This window comes from Citrus sinensis, chromosome 9, assembly GCF_022201045.2.
Source record: "Citrus sinensis cultivar Valencia sweet orange chromosome 9, DVS_A1.0, whole genome shotgun sequence".
In the NCBI taxonomy this organism is placed as follows: Eukaryota; Viridiplantae; Streptophyta; class Magnoliopsida; order Sapindales; family Rutaceae; genus Citrus; species Citrus sinensis.
The window spans coordinates 19838296-19855251 of NC_068564.1; the positions used below are offsets into that span (position 1 = coordinate 19838296).

The window sequence follows — 16956 nt, forward strand, 5'->3', positions numbered from 1 at the left end:
CTAGTGAACATTAACATCTGGAGAAATTTACGTAACAAACCCCAAAATTTTTAAATTTTTTGACATTGATCCCTCTAATTTTTTCTATCATAACTAGTCAAATATGATTTCTTGAACACATTTACCCTTATCGAAAACTCACTCTCATCTCTCTTAAGCCCCCAATGAACGAACAAAATCCTAAAGTCTTGAGATTGTTAGCAGCACTGTGGCGACACGTCGGCAAGGGCGAAGGCGGTTTCGGCTTTCTATTTCTTGTGCACTTCATTTGACAGTAGCTTCTCTAATTAACAATGATAGCATGTTTTGGCGAGTAAAATCTAATTTGTTGTTGATGTGAAATTGAATTGCTCTAATTTTATAGAAATTATTAGTGAAAAATAGTGTATTCTATTTGTATTAGTGAAAAAAATAGTATGTTAGGTTTGCGTTAGTAAAAGAACGAACAATTGTGGTAAATATAGTTTAAGGTCAATTATTGCACATAAGTGTTTTTTTTTTAAAGGAATAATAACTTTCGTTCAAACAAAAGAGTTGAATACATTCATAATTTCGATTGGAAAAGAACCCAACCAAACAACAGCTCCTAAGTGATCAAAGGCTAATATAGCCAATGAGTGGGCAATGGCATACAAGATTTCGGGGTATAGTGATATTTGACATTTCAGAGATCCTTAAGCTTGTCTTGAATCTCTAAAATAACCCAATAAATCTCATTCTTGCTGCCCTTTCTATTGTTAATTAAATCGGCCACCATTTGAGAATCAGTTTCGATAATTAATGAAGATAATCCTGCATCCTCAGCTGCCTGTAAACCCCATCTTACTGCTTCAGCTTCTGCATACGATACATCCCCATGAAATCTTGAAGTCTTAACAGCAACAGCTATGGCATTCCCCTTGAATCTCTAATCACTGCTCCCAAGCCTGATAGATGTTTTTCCTTATGGCTACATCAACATTCACCTTGAACCAGCTTTGCGGTGGAGGTATCCATGCTTTGGCTGTTTTCTTCTCTTTATCCACTCCACAAGTCAATCCTGAATGCTTTACTCTCTAATAAGCTTCCAATAATGCTTCTGCCTTTACTACTGACATTTGATAATTAGGTTTCTTTGCTTCAAACAAGAATATATTCCATGCTTTCCAAATAGTCTAGCAAGTGATAACCATCAGCTCGAAATCTGCTTTGCTCATTGTCCTTGCCAGGTCTTGGAAAATAGTAAGCATAACTGGGCCTACCACGTCCTGAAAGCTTTCTACAAATTTGGTGTGTTTCCAAGTTTTCCTGGCTGGCTTACATTCCATCAGGCCGTGAAAAATGTTCTCAGACTGGTTACCGCAAATCTAGTAAAAAGGCTCATGCAATACCTTTTTCCTCTATAAGTTCACAACTGTTGGAAGTAAATTTTAAGTAGCTCTCCATAAAAAGATATTGATTTTTTCTAGAATGTTGAGAGTCCAAATTACTTTCCACTGGCTGCTGCTATTGACTGAGCTGCTTGGGATGTCTGGAACTTTCAATTTGAGGGCTATTTGTTATCCGCTTTTGACAGAGTATTCTCCCTTCTTGTCATAATGCCAGATTACTTGGTCTCTGCTGTGATTTCTGGGTAGGGGAATATTCATAATTGCATCTGCATCTTCCTTCACAAATTGTGCATAAAGCAAGGCTTCTTTCCATCGGTTATCATTGTTTATTAGCTCAGAGACTGTAGTTTCACTTGGGAGAGTTGGTAATGAAATCAGTTTGAAAGTAATTGGTCTAGGCATCCAATGTGAAGAGAGACTCATTGCACATAAGTGTTTAAGAAATGCGTGTAAGAGTTTTTTTATTTATTATTTGAGTGTTTGAAATGATATGTGTGGTGTGTTATATGGTATGAAAATGGTGATGGTGGTGGCTAACCACCGAGATGATGATGATGATTTTGTGGTGTTTTGTATGTGGGTGTGTTTTCGTGCTATAGGCACCATAGGAACCATTGTTTTGGTCTATCGCATTGACGGAAAATTCAAATAAGGTATTTTATGAAAGTGATGCAGTGGGAGTCTAGTGTTTTAATATGTCGTTGATTCTTAAGAATATCGGAAAAAAATAGTTTAAATTCATGTTGATTCATAATAATACTATGAATATAGAAAATAAGACTCATTGATTCTGCAAAATGTTGATAATTAACTAAATTAAAAAACTCATGCAGATATTTGAAAATTGAAAATATTATTGAACCCAAATTTGCTTCAAAGACTACAAGTGAGGACTTATTTATGCTACTAGTAATTATCCTAAACCAGAAAGAAAAGGAAAACAAGGTCCTAAACTACTACAAAAAGAAGAATAAATCTTAGACAATAAGGTAACTAATCTAAATATGACAAGGATTCTTAATCTACAATATAAAGTATGATTTCTTCAATTCTCACATGAGAATAGAAGGATTTCTTTTTTAATTAAAGAAGGGCTCACGAAGAGCTAATGCAACACTAATCGAGAGTGTGCAATCCCATAAGCATCATTACAAAGTAAACCAAAAATAGCCGGAGGAGGAGAAAGAAGAACATGCAAGCCTATGGGGGTAGTTAAGCTATAGGAAGAAAGGAAATCCACAGCACAATTTGCCTCTCTGTACACATGCTCCATTTGGACGATCCAATCAAGCGCTAATAATCCTCAAATAGCATTGACAAGAATTGCATTTTCATTTGCTGGAGGCTGAGCCCTCTCCAAAAGATGCACTATGCTCTTATTATCCACTCCAACTTGAAGACGTCTAAAGCCATGATCCCAAGCCATTCTCAAGCTATGCAACAAACCCCAAAGCTCAGCCGAGAGGACTGAACACATTCCGACGTTAACTGTGAAACCCATGAGAATAGAAGGTTTTTTGTTCTGATTGAGTCGGTTCCAAGAATTTTTTTTTTTTTGGTCTACCTATTTTGGTGAGATGGCCCATCCCACATAGAAATAGCACACTAATATGGTGTGTATGGGTATTTGGTGTGATAGGCATGTGCTGAGACGCAGTTGTATAGAAGCACAATTGTTGTGTTTTGGTTTTTTTTTAATCTTTTAATTATTACCTTAATTTTACAAATGTTATTATTAACCAATTTACTATGTGATTTATCATAGATACATGGGGCTTCTCCAACTGAGAAATCATTGGCGGCTAAATAATAGACAGATAAAGTGGCGTAGTAGTGCAAAACGCACAGGTCCTTGTCGCCCGAGCTCAAGTGGTACAGTTACATCTCGCACTTGTGTGTCGTCTTCTGCTTCATTTTTACTCAAAATTTATTTGTTTTGAACAGTTTTTTTTTTAATATGTCTACTCAAACTTAGTATTGTATGAACCCAGAATGTTAATAATAATAATAATGACACTGACATCAATTTGTTGAGAATGGTGAAGTTTCATGATTTGTTGAGAGTAGTATCGGTTTGGTGAATTGTTGAGGGTGGTGGGTATTTTCACCCAAAAATTAGATATTTGGCTAACTATATATGATAGAAAAATTTAAAGGGGCCAGTTTGGTAAACAAATTGTTTTGTAAAATCGGAAAGTTTTTGTGCTATTTTTGTAGATTTCCCTCATATGAGCCCCTAGATCCCTCATTTAAAATAAAATAAAATGATGTTCAAGTTAAAAAATAGAAAAGTGTGATGATATTTCTAATCCATAGTTTTTTGTAATTTCACCTCATTTTTAGAAAATATATGCACAGAGTGCACATTATTTTTAAAAATTTTTAAATTGAAAACTTCGGAGAATTAATTAATTAAATCTATCTTAATTTACTTTTCTGTAACTTAAATTTTTTTATTATACTTGATTACAAAGATTGCTTTGGCATAAGTTTGAATTGACTATTTTGCCCTTATAAGGTAAAACTACCAATAATTTACTTTAACTTCAATATTTTTTAATTTTATACTAAACTCATTATTTCTAATCCTACTTTATTAGAAAAATTATTAATCTTTAATTAAACTAACATTTTGTCTTTATATCACACTGCTCATGTAAATTATTAGGCTATCAAATTTACGTCATTTACGTGTAAGGGTAGTGAAAAGAATAATTAGATTTCATTTTAAAATATTAGATTCTTAGTTACAAAATTAAATATCTAAATTATTAGATACAATAACTCATATTTATTGGGGCAAATAAAATAAAATTTATATTAAAATTTATCATTAAAGATAGTTAAAGATTCTTAAGAAAAAAATTAATGAAAGGATTAATTGATTAACTATACAAAACTTTTATTAATGTGTATTTATTAAAAATATTGTGAACTCGTTGTAATTATTCCTTGAAAATGGGGTGGATTTATAAAAATAAGAGGGTGGAAAATACAGACTCCGATGTACTATGAGACAAAACACATTACATTGGAATCGGTGTTTTTTCCTTTTTTTTTTCCGTGAGATAAGTGTATGTGAGACACCAAAAAAAAAATATAAATAAAACAACACAGCGCTTCAATTGTTAGTATTGCACTAGTTTATTAGACTAAAACTTGTAATTTAAATAACTTGTATTCATTGATAATTCGATGGTTTTAAGAACAAAATCTAGTCAACAAGTTTCAGTTAGGAAAATGGCGGAAAAAAAGGGTGAGCCTTAATAGAATTAACAGCAATTCCTTGTTAATATACGACTTTTATTTCTCCTGTAATAATTTAATTGCTCTCTTGTTATGACTTTTGTGCTAAAGTCATAACAAGAGATTTTAAATTTGGTCACTCAATGGTACTTATTATGATGAACTTTTGAAATTGTTACTAATAGTCTCATCTTGATTTGTGTTATATTTTGTAAGCAATAGGTTTTATTTTGAGACTCATTAACTGGTCACTGATTCGACCTTTTTATAACAAACATTATTTTAATCGCAAAAAGGCATATATTTTTTGGCACAAAAATTTTCCTTTGAGATTGAAAATTTTGGAACAAATTTTCGTCATTTATGACAAAAATAATGGTTGCAAGATATAATTATAGGTGGCAAAACTATTTTGTAACTAAAAGAGGGGTTCGAAGTTGGTCAAACAATTTGTGACACAAAATATTAGTCTCTGAAGCTATTATGGTTTTGATTGATTTTAAGACCATATTTTTTTGTCATAGATAATTTCATATAGTGACAAAACTAAAAAATAGTAGTTGAAAATGTTTTCGTGAATAATTTTATATTTATGACCAAATTTTTTTTTCTAATACACATTATTTAGTACCTGATTCAATTTTTTTGTGACGGATTTTATAATTGCCACAAAAAAACATATTTGTATAGCATAAAAAAGTCTCTCTAAAATTAACTATTTTGGGACAATATATCATCTTTTATGACAAAGTATATAGTGGCAAAATATATTTATTTTTTTATAAATTTACTTTGTATCTAAAAACGAGGTGTAAATTTGGTCAAATCATCCATGACATAAAATATTAGTCTCCAAAGCTATTATGATTTTAGGAAATTATTTCATCTAAGGGATGAATGGAACTTTACCCTTTACTTTATTAAGTATTGATTTATTTTCCTTTTTTTGTAAGATTTATTTATTTTAACATAACTCGAACTAATATATTTTATCTTTAAATTAAGGATGCCATAGTCTTTTAAACATTTTTAATATGTAGAATTATTACCTTAATAATGTAAATTCATGTATGTTAGTAGAAAATATAAAATAACCACTGAGATGTTTTGGTCAAATTATATAATAATCAGACTATTAATTAAGTTGCTCGAGGCAATGATCCAACTAATACTGATATGGGATATTGTCACAACTACAATACTAATATTTAATATAATATTATAGCAGTCCCTAATATTTAAACACTACAACAAATATCACTTATTTTGGTAGCATTTTTTTTTTCACAATGCTATTAAATGTCAACTATGATAACATTTCCTTAAAAAAATGTTACAATTAAATATCCCAATTATGCAATTTTATTTTTGTTATAGTTTTTTTAATATAATTATTTTTGTTATAGTTATTATTCAATTAGTAGTGTATGTTAAATGCTACGTATCCTACTAAGTACTGTTGCACAAGCCACATAGCACCAAAAAAAGAAACATTAATTTGGTGACAGTATACAAATGTTACCCCAAAAAAAATTAGAAAATTAATTTTTTTTAATAAACCGCCAAAAAAGAAAACAAGCGCTTGTCTTATATTTTGCCCAAAATATTTTACTTTGATTAAAAAAATTCCTAAATCCCTACTTTTTTGTCTCTGCTAATCTCCCAAAATCCCTTTTTTTTTTCATGTCCTTCCTCTTATTACTTAAAATCAGTTAATCAAAACAAATCTTGCGGAGGCTGCCATGGAGTGCTTGCTTTCAATCAAGGCAGCCTTAGGCTGCAAGTTCATTGGTCAATTAACTATTGTTAAATCTGATATTGGACTATTTTGTGCGAAACTTTGACCTCGCATTTCATGGGTAGATGTATTCAGAGGAATCTACAGAGATAGGGCCGAAGATGCAAAATTCACCTTTCTAAAAATTCATGTTTATGGATTCTCTAAAGCCCGAGATCCGGAGTTTCATTTTCACGAGGTATATTACTGAATTTTTCCCCTAAAGGAATGTTGGTTTATATGTATTCTTTTTTGGTTTCACTGCAGTGCATAAGAATCGCTCTTGCTGAGGTTGCTGAGGTACATCTTGTAGTTCCAGGAAAATGGATGTTATGTGCATTATTTGTCCTCCCTGAGAGCGTACCATTGCAAGAAGATCACCCAATATGTAAGTAGTTCAAGTTAAAGCCAAGACGATTAGCTCCAGGCTTGTATCATAATATTCAATGCATTCAATTATAGTATTATAAATTTCTTCTACTTCATAGTTTTATTTATTTACTTTCCACTTACTTCCCTTGTTTGGAAGAACTGCAAATAACTCTATGAGAATCCATAGGGAAGGTGAAGAAACGTTTTGCTATATGGGTGGCCTGTTTCTTTGTTTATTTCCTAGTATACTGCTCCCTATTGATCATTTTTTTGATAGGCCATACTCTTATTTTGCTTTTATTCCGCATCAATCCCTGGTCAATTAACTTTTTTTTTTCTGGTATTCACTTGATTTTTTAAGAGTCAAAGTTAAATGCTTTTTCCCTTGAATTCTTTTTTTTTTTTAATTTACTCTTTGTGCGTTTGATGGTGTGGATGGATAGCATGAAAATAATAGAACAATGGGGACACATATCAAAGAAGCAACGTGCATGCCCTATATTGGATGAACAATGGAGGTGAGGTTTCAAAGTACAAAGCTTTGCATGTTTTAATTGTCATTTATGTTGCTGCATGCCAATTGTTTGATAAAATTCCGCAACGAATACACTTACTTGATTTTCTTGTGAATTTATTTATTTTTCTAATTTGAAGCCACTTGAATGTTCAGAGAATTTTGAAGGTTTTAGTATATTCACTAATATTTTTATTCAATTTATATTGTTTAACTAGAAGAAGATGATACATAAGCATCTTTTTTTTTTTTTTCCTTTTGCTTTTTTCTTATGCTTTTATATGTGGTTCAAGTGTTATATTTTTTATTTTTCTTTTATCTACGGGGCCTCATATATCATTGTATATGGTATTGCTTGAAAAATTGGTGTACTTTAATATTTTGTAGAAACAAGCTTTTATTGTAATTTATTCTTTAGATCCACTAAACTAAATTCAGAAAAAAAAAAAAGCAGAATAATAGTGAAGTGTCTTTTGTATATCGTGGTGGATCGAAGTCTCATGTGCAATATCTGAATGAAATGGTACTTGAAACAATGGAGACTTTGTTTTAACTTTTTCTATCACATGCTTGTATCATGTTTATAAATATTAAAATGTTTTTCTTCTTTTGTATTGGGAAGACTGAAATACTTGAAGAATCTACTGGATTGATTGCTTTGCTTCAAAATATGTTATAGAATGAGGCCAAAGGGTGGAGTAGTATGGAAGCAAAAGCTTAATATGTAAGTTATTCCAATTTATTTACATTTACTTGTAGAAATTAAATTTACATATTTATTTTGAATGCAAAGTATATTTGGGATTGAGGATGTGTTTGCTTGAAAATTTTAGTTAATGTTTCATTTTAGCTTTGTGTTATTTTTTCACTCATATTTTTACAAGCGCTATCGGTCTTACTATTTACTATTTATTTATTATGGGTTTATCTTTCTTCTGTAGATGTGTTTAGTATTATTTTTAAAGGTGTATTAATGACAGGTCCTTAAAAGTTAGCATCCACCATAGCATTGTCCCAACAAAATCAAGAGATTGCAAAGACAATTAAAGAGCAAGCAAAAAAGATTGATGAACAAGATAATAGACTACAAATAGTTGAAGATTTCATGAGATTCATGAAAGAGCAACCATCGTTTTTCACTTACACATTCTTTTGATCCTACATTATTTCAATGTCATGCTTTGTGTTTGAATCTTTTGGATTATAAATAAATATTTTAAAGTCTTTTTTTTTTATGTTAGTCCCATTCTTGTTGGTTTGTTTATTACTGACTACACTCATATTTAATAGTCACACCAATTTTTCTATTACGATGTAACTAGTTGTAACATAATAAAATACATTGTCCTTAAAAATAATGTGAGACTATATTGGTTTTCATTTGAAACAAAAGTAATTTTCATGGATTTTTTGAATCAAAATTTTTTGGTCGCTAGATATCAATCTATGTGACTACAATATATCGTTGTTGATGCTTTCTTTTAACGACAATTGGAAGTATTCATTTTAACTTTTTAAATACAATATAAATAGTCATTAAATAATAAACTATATTATGATTAAAAATAATTTGAGACTATATTACATATATTTTGCAATGAAAGAATCCGTTGCAACATGTTAATTTTTCTAACTAAATTTTATAGTTGCGAATGCTTACATTTTATGACAAGAGATAATGGTTACTTAAAATTTTTTGATACAATATAATTAGTCATGAAATAGTAAAATGAATTGTCCTTCAAATAAATTTGAGACTAAATTAATTACCAATTGTATTTGAAAAAATTGTCACAAATGGCAACTACTTGGGACGATTATGTAACATCGTGATATGTAAATTTCAACGACAGAAAAATAGCGTTGCTAATTGTATTTTCAAACCTCTAAAATGATGATTTTTAGTAATTGTTGCGACTATATTTACATACTCTTGAGACAAAATTATTGTCACCATAAATCACATGTTATGACAAATGTGAAGTGTCATTAATTGCTTTTTTAAGTCTCCAGTTTGACCATTTAAAATACCATTTGTGACAATTTTAACTTAATTTTAAAACAATTATTTTTGTCACAAAAACATATTTTTAACATGACAGAAATAATTTTAGTCGCTAGAACCTTTTAAGACGGTCTTTCCACGACTATCATGTGACAATTTATTTTTTGTCATAAAAAATAAAAGGTGACTAATTTATTATCTTTAATGACTAAATTTTTTGTAATAAAATGTTATTTTTCTTGTAATGAGTATTGGTAGTTCCAACATTAATTATTGATTAACAGTGGCAGACAAGCAGATTGGTCACGATGGCGATCAAGTATCGATTAATGTTGATGACATACTTGATAAAGTACCTGATGAATTATATCTTCCTACAATCCCGAAAGTACCTGAGAATCTACGTCGTGTGAATGTAAAAGCCTATGAACCAGAAATGATAGCAATCGGTCCTTTTACCTGAGATCTCCGCTCTCAAGATCACTTGAAAGGGATGGAAGAGCACAAAAAGCGATATCTGAAGAAGCTTCTCGAGCGAAGAGGGAAAGAGCTTGCAGGAACCCTTGTCTCGGACACGAGAAACTTAGAAGAGGAAGCTCGTACATGTTATTCAGAACGAGTAAGTCTTCACACAAGTTCGTGCAAATGATGCTCCTTGATGCTTGCTTTATCGTTGAGCTATTTCGCTACACATCGCTAAACAACGGGGACGACCGTAATGACCCTATTTTCAGGATAATTTGGATCTCTAGGAAACTGGGCCGTGATTTGTTGTTAGCTCAGAATCAATTTCCCTTGTTCGTTCTTCAGAAGGTTTATGACAAGACTACGACACCTGGCGAAGAAGATTTCCATGATGTGATTTTCAAATTCTTCATTTGTGTATTTGAGCAGGCACCAGCACCTACGGGCGGCGCACTAAATGCCGGCGAAGAAATAGAGCATCTACTGGACTTCATATACAACAAATTATGGATAGCTCGTCCAAACATTAAGCAAGTACAAAATGGGGAGTTCACACGAACAGCTCGTCGAAACACTAAGCAAGTAGAAAATGAGGAGTTCATACGGATACGATGTGCCACAGAGCTCCAAGAGGCTGGAATCAAGTTGTAGAAGATGCCGGAGACAGAAATGCACAAGTTGCCAAAGGCACCAATCTTGTTTGAAGAGGCTAAGGGAATAATGAAAATATCAGAATTGACTATTCATAATGAGACCGGGTCCTTACTCCGAAATCTGACTGTTTATGAGCAGTACCAAAATGCACGGTATGGTCCTCTCGTTAGTTTTTTAGATGTCATGGACGGTCTCATCAATACTGCAAAGGATGTGAAAATACTTTGTGAGAGCAGGATTCTTACTAACTATTTAGGTGACGAAGAAGTGGTCGCCCAGATGTCGAATAGGCTTGGAGTTTCTGTCCGTCTCCCACCTGAGAACAATTACAAAGAAATGCTCAAGAATGTGAACAAGTACTGTGACAGAAAATGGAACAAGTGGATGGCGAACTTATGGCACAATTATTTCAACACTCCATGGGCAATCATTTCTTTCTTCGCTGCACTTGTACTGCTTATACTTACCGCTGTACAATCTGTGTTCTCAGTTCTAGCTTATTTCCAGTAATCATGCTTGGGGGAGGGCCTTGTCTTATGAATAAGCTCCGTTTCATGAATGTGGAACAATATTGTAGTGTATTGTATTAAGATGCTTTGTGATGTACTGTATCAAATAACAGTAGAAACAGTTAAAAGCAGCAAAAGCAGCAAATGAGTGCAGCTTAAAGTGACAAAAATACATGAACATAAAAACAGAGGCCTGTAGGCTATGGTGAAGAGCAGCAGGAAATCCTATCTACAACTAGCAATGCCGATATGCCATGATAAAGAAAGAACCTAATAATTAGATTGATATTGCAATAAATAAAAAAAAATATCTATCCGAATAGACCTAATGTGCAAGTTTGAGATTTGGTTCACATGGCCAATTATATATATATATATATAATAATTATTCAACAGACATGTAAAACACAGTTGTATACTACATTATTCAACAGCTTAAATTATTTTATAAAAATACACAAATACTTATTTAAGGGACATATAATCAATTCCAGCATGGAATCTCTTGAGAAGATTTGATGATAAAATTGATCCAGAAAAGTTTGAAATAGTTTGAATGACCAAGTGCAAATTGTACCTATGATAGCACCACATTGCATGTTGGCATATGGCTCTTCGCCGGTGATGATTTCCCACATTGCCATACCAAATGAGTAAACATCAACCTAGACAAAGAAAAGAAAGCTTAAATGATGTTATCACCATATAGGCTTCCACACTTATATTTGCTTCTATTATGATTATTCGAAAAAAAGAGAAAACAAAGCCTCACCTTTTCAGAGACCCTATTGTTGCTGCCATTCAATAGCGCTGGTGCCATCCACAGAAGGGTTCCACGCACGCCACCGGATACAAGTGTATTGCATTTAATTCTTGGCAAACCAAAATCTCCAACCTGCAAAAGCAGGTAAGTTAATTCTGAGTGAAATATGCTATTCTTCCAATCATTTTATGCTCGCAGATTAAAAGATCCCAAGACATTAGTCTATGTATGCTTTTAGTAACAGCATTTAATTAATCACATGTCAAGAGCAAGGGTGTTTGCAAGTGTTGACACAAAATAGAAGAAGGCCATATTCAATATTATCTAAGTTTTTGCCATCTTGAAAATCGGTCGTTGGGGATACCGCAAATTTACAAGAAAATAGTCACACTTCAAATCAAAATGCACGATATTCTTCATATGTAAATATTCGATGCCAAAAGCAGCATCCATCATGAGCATTACCTTTTTCCAGCGATCAAGTATTCTGCAGGAATAGTTTTAAAGACTGTGAATCTACTCCCTGTTTGAGATACAAGGGAAAATAAGATATGCTAGTCGACTCACCTGTCCTTCCTTGCAAGGACATGCCTCAGTGATCCATTCACCATATATTCAGTTACAGTGGCCATTGTTCCTCCAGATCCATTGGAAACGACACCAAAAAATGCTACTACATTTGGATGGTAAAGATTTGATATGATATGCGCCTCTCTCCAGAAGTCTTTAATCTATATATTTACGTCCCAAAAAAAAAAAATTGTGATTGGTAACGACCAATTTGTGAGCTCCCGTGCATCGACTTCCCATCTCTTTGTACAAAAGGTTGTGTGAAATTTTGTATTTTTAACTAGTCCATATTTAGAAAAATAAGGATGTCAACACAAGCAAAGTACTATGTATTTTATCTAGTGTGGATGGGCATGCAACTCTTTGTGCAAAGAGTTACTGGAAGAAGGAACATTGCAAACTCCAACGCACATCTGCACTAGATTATGCCTCTCTCTATATATAATGAAGATATATACTAAAGAGTGGGATTTTAACTATTCTGATCTTAAAAAGTCCAAAAGGTAGGATATAATCTTGAAGTGTCATCTTACATGCATGCTTTTATTAAACGAAAAAAAAAAGTGTTTAAGCATTTTAGAGCAAAAATTTTCTATAACTTGTTTCTGATTTTCCACAACTGAAATGTGTAATGCATATTAACAAAATTAAATTGTACAAATATGAATATCTTGATAAGAGTATCTTGAGTAGAAGGAAAGAGAAGACCCACCAACCGTTCTTGCTCTGATGATCTGCCCAAAAAACAACTCTTTTTGATTCTCTTAATGGCAATATCTGTTCCCCTCCATTTTCCACGATAGACAGTTCCAAATGTACCGGAACCTAACTCTTCCAATTCTTCAAGGTCACCGTCCTTGATTATCTGCAGATAAGAATATGAATAATGCATTTAATTCAACATATACAGATTTTCACAAAAGTTTATCATAAATTAATTAAAATGGTTGTCATAAACCTTCAAACCGTAAATGCCAGCTTCCATTTCAGCCATTGTGGCATCACTAATAGATTCATCCACGTCTCTGCCATCACCTCTGACATCCTAGGAAAGATAGGATTTCAGCTCATATCAATCAGCAAAGCCATTTTAATAATGGAACAAATCAACAAACAATAGGGAAAATGTCAAGTGCTACCTCAAGGCCAGAATCTGAATGGGCACTCTCAGTTTCAGTTACCATAGGAGATGGATAATCATCACTTACATCATCTTGTTCAAATGGCACAACCGATGAGGAGGAGGGAATTCCTGGAGGTATACTATCAGTTAGATCTTCCACAATGAGCACATTGTGTTCATAATCATTTTCTGACTGTACAACTTGTGCACGGACGGCAATTCTAGGATTTTGTCCCTCATTTGATCGTCTTATAAATATCATTTCAGCCCCGTAGGTATAATAAATTCTGGGGTCTTCATCATTGATAGTAGCCTGTCTACTTGAAGCAGTACTTGTCAATTTCTGAGGACAACCGAAATGGCTCATATATAAGCCAGTTTAAGCTTATAATATATAAAAATTAAAAGGAAAATACTTACAGAACATGGGTTTATGCATTCTTGATTAGCAAGCATCTTGTATGGTTCAGTTTGGGCACACAATGCAATTCTAGGCTTTCGCCCCTCAGATGATACTCTCCTGATAAATACCTTGTCAGCCCCATAGTAATATTTGTGGTCTTTGTCATTGATTGTACCCTCTCTACTTGAAGCAGGATTCATCAATTTCTGAAGACAGCATACAGAAATGACTGAAATATATGTCTAATTTAAGAATGTATAATGATTATACTGAAATATACTTACAGAACTGGGGTTTATCCATTCTTGATTAGCAACTGCTTGAGCTGAAACAGATAATTTTACAGAGGATCCTGGGGTAACCGGTTGACTTATCTCAGTCATTGTAGACTTCTCGTCCTTTGAAGATAGTTTTACAGAGGATCCTGGGGAAACTGGTTGACTTATCTCAGTCAGAGCACACTTCTCATCCTTTGTAGCATTTGAGTTTTTGACCTGAAACTCAGGCATAGTTGTTATATCCAACTGGTAACCATAAAGGTGCTCTATTATAAAACCTGCAGAACTTTCTGCAGTAGCTATTTGTAAAGAGAAAAGTGAGCTTCCTGAGTTCGCTGAATCTCGTACGGGAAGATTACTGCTGGGTTGGTAGTTATCTTATTTTCAATGGCTTTATTATTTGGTGTAACCTCTTTATTTCCTATAAGGTGTTTCCAATGTGGATCAGAGGAAGCGGGGTTCCCATTCATAGCCTTGATTTCCTGAATAGTTTTAAAATTATCATTGCAGGATTCCAGCATCTTGAACAAGGGCTGATTCTGACAAGTGGTTCCTTGGTGTTTCTCATCAATTAGATTCCCTAAGTAATGAGAAAGATTATCATAATGACTTAGGGAATTCACATGGTCGCAAAGAAATTTGTCCATAACACAAGGATTATCATTTCCATTGCCATCACATGGCCAGTCCACATAAAAATGTGCATTAGAATTGAAAGGATCTATACGCTGAGAAGAAAAAGTAGTTACAGGAACGGATGGAATCAATGACTTGCCTGCCACACGGATTGGAGGTAATCTATTAGCATTATTTGAAAACATCCCACCCAGATTTGAGGAGTTTGGACTATGATCCTTAATTTCAGAGATGTAAGCAAATGTGGGAGAGTCTCTGCCCATTTGTGTTGTGTGACTGGCCAAAGTCTGCCCACTAGAACTTCTTTGAGGAATCGCATCTAGCATGCCGTTAACAGCAGAAACATACTGATTATCAGCATCAGTCTGTTGTGTGGTCTTTCCTCCTAAAGAATTTGGACTGTCAGGTTCACCTAAAGATACGAGAAATATCCGCAGTCTTTGAGAACCCCCAATTCTTTCCAGCTCTTGATATTCTTCTATCATATGATGGAGATCCTCATCAGGGCAAACAGATATAAGTGCATCGAGATCCTCACCAGGGAGCTGATACTTGATTGTATGAGGTTGATTACAAATTGCTGATGTTTTCCTCATTAATTCCTCCCAAGTAAGACTTTTCCTTACGGATATAATTCGTGTCTCCCCACCTACATATCTAAGCTTCCCATTACTGGGCCTGGGAAATATTCTTCCCCCAAAGCTGCAAAGAAATTTCATTTTTCTAGTAAAAGGACTTTCTGCATAACCTGGTCCGCAAGGATGATAAGACTGAGGAGACTCCACAACATAAACAGGGGAACCGGACAATTCTGTTGCAACTTGATCACAATGATTTTCATAAAAAAAATATACCTGAATTTTGTCCAACAGCACCATATTGCAGCTGGCATCTGCTTAGATTATCAGGATAATTATTTTTCTTTGCTTCAACCGCATATCCAAAAGTGCCAGCAAAATCCGAGGCATTTGCATTGCCTTTGTTGTCCATCCTCCTTAACCCGACAATGCCATTAAGATCCCCGCAAACTACCTGATGGTTCTGGTTGATATTAACACCCGCTTGGATTGTCTGGAGATACTTTCCATCATTCATGACCGTTATTCTTCTTACAGCAACACGATCCCTTAGAAACTCTGAAGAAAATTCCTCACCTGTCCGCAGACAAACATTGTTTACGCTTCTTTCCGCATCAACTCTGTTGCTTGACACAACGTTTCTTCTATTGCTGCACAACGGCTGGCCTGAAGTGCTTGGATCCTCTCTTGTCATGGTATCAAAAGAGATATTATTTTCTTTATAGCTTCATATTAGCAAGAACGGCAAAATGATAAGCCGTACTTCCTTAATTGCCATAAAAAACTAAACTAATTGATGGCATCAAATGCATAACTTATGATACCCGGTTCAAGATGCACCAAGAACAGTAAAATCCTCACTACATATACAAAGTTGCTGGTTTGTTTCTTATAAAACCTTGAGCTATTGACTCACAAAGGCTCTACAATTATCATGCCTAACAACACCAACTCTCTTCGAAAATCAAATTATTTATATAGACCAAAAAAAAATAGTTCTTTTCTTTGCTCAATCCTCCTTTATTTTAGCAAAATGAAACGAAATAAATACACAACTAACCATATTCCTGCACTGTCCACATATTCGTCAAATATTAAACATCCATTTCAAGAAATTCCTTGTGGAAACATAAGAAGTTCGTTAATTATTCAAGAATTTGCATGGAAGAAACAGTCAGAGCAACCGAATAAACCATCATTATTGACAAATGATAGTACGTTAAAACTATATGCAAATAATTAAATTAGAAAAACAAACATTATGACACAACATTCGAAGGGCACATTATACTTATTTTGCATCCAATAAAAAAAGGGATCAAAATGGATAAAATTGGACAAAGAAAAAGAATGATGAAATGGGTACCTGTTAGTTTTTCGAAATTCGTCGTTTAATTAAAAATGAAAGGTTGGTGCTTTTAGACATCAAGTGTTTGGGATCAAAGCAAATAAACCCAAAAGAAAAGTAGAGTTAAAATTTGGTTTTGTTTTGTGAATTTGGTGAAGACAGACAGACAGAGGGAGGGAGGTAGGAGAGAGGGAGACTTTGCTTAAAATAACGCGGGCATAACTGCAAACTAACTAATGATTTTTCCCTCCCTCTTTCCCTCGTAAAGAAAATTATAAATTGCTGAAAAAAAAATCATCCTATATTTATGATTTTTCCGCCTCTGGACACGCAGGCTAATAAAAC

At 33.5% G+C, this 16956-nt stretch overlaps 1 protein-coding gene, 1 long non-coding RNA gene and 1 pseudogene across 2 annotated transcripts; 2 read left to right on the forward strand and 1 right to left on the reverse strand.

The window, feature by feature from the left end:
- Positions 1-6224: 6224 nt before the first annotated feature.
- Positions 6225-8512, forward strand: LOC127899668 (uncharacterized). The gene is made up of 5 exons (XR_008051583.1): positions 6225-6592; positions 6661-6781; positions 7209-7283; positions 7902-8003; positions 8260-8512. It is a non-coding gene; the product is annotated as an uncharacterized LOC127899668 (long non-coding RNA).
- A 1891-nt stretch (positions 8513-10403) lies between these two features.
- On the forward strand, positions 10404-10913 carry LOC127899917 (putative UPF0481 protein At3g02645). Its single transcript, XM_052434064.1, has one exon. The coding sequence runs from the start codon at positions 10404-10406 to the stop codon at positions 10911-10913; it is 510 nt and encodes a 169-aa protein (XP_052290024.1).
- Positions 10914-10989: 76 nt separating this feature from the next.
- On the reverse strand, positions 10990-15957 carry LOC127898675 (uncharacterized; annotated as a pseudogene).
- Between the last annotated feature and the right edge of the window lie 999 nt (positions 15958-16956).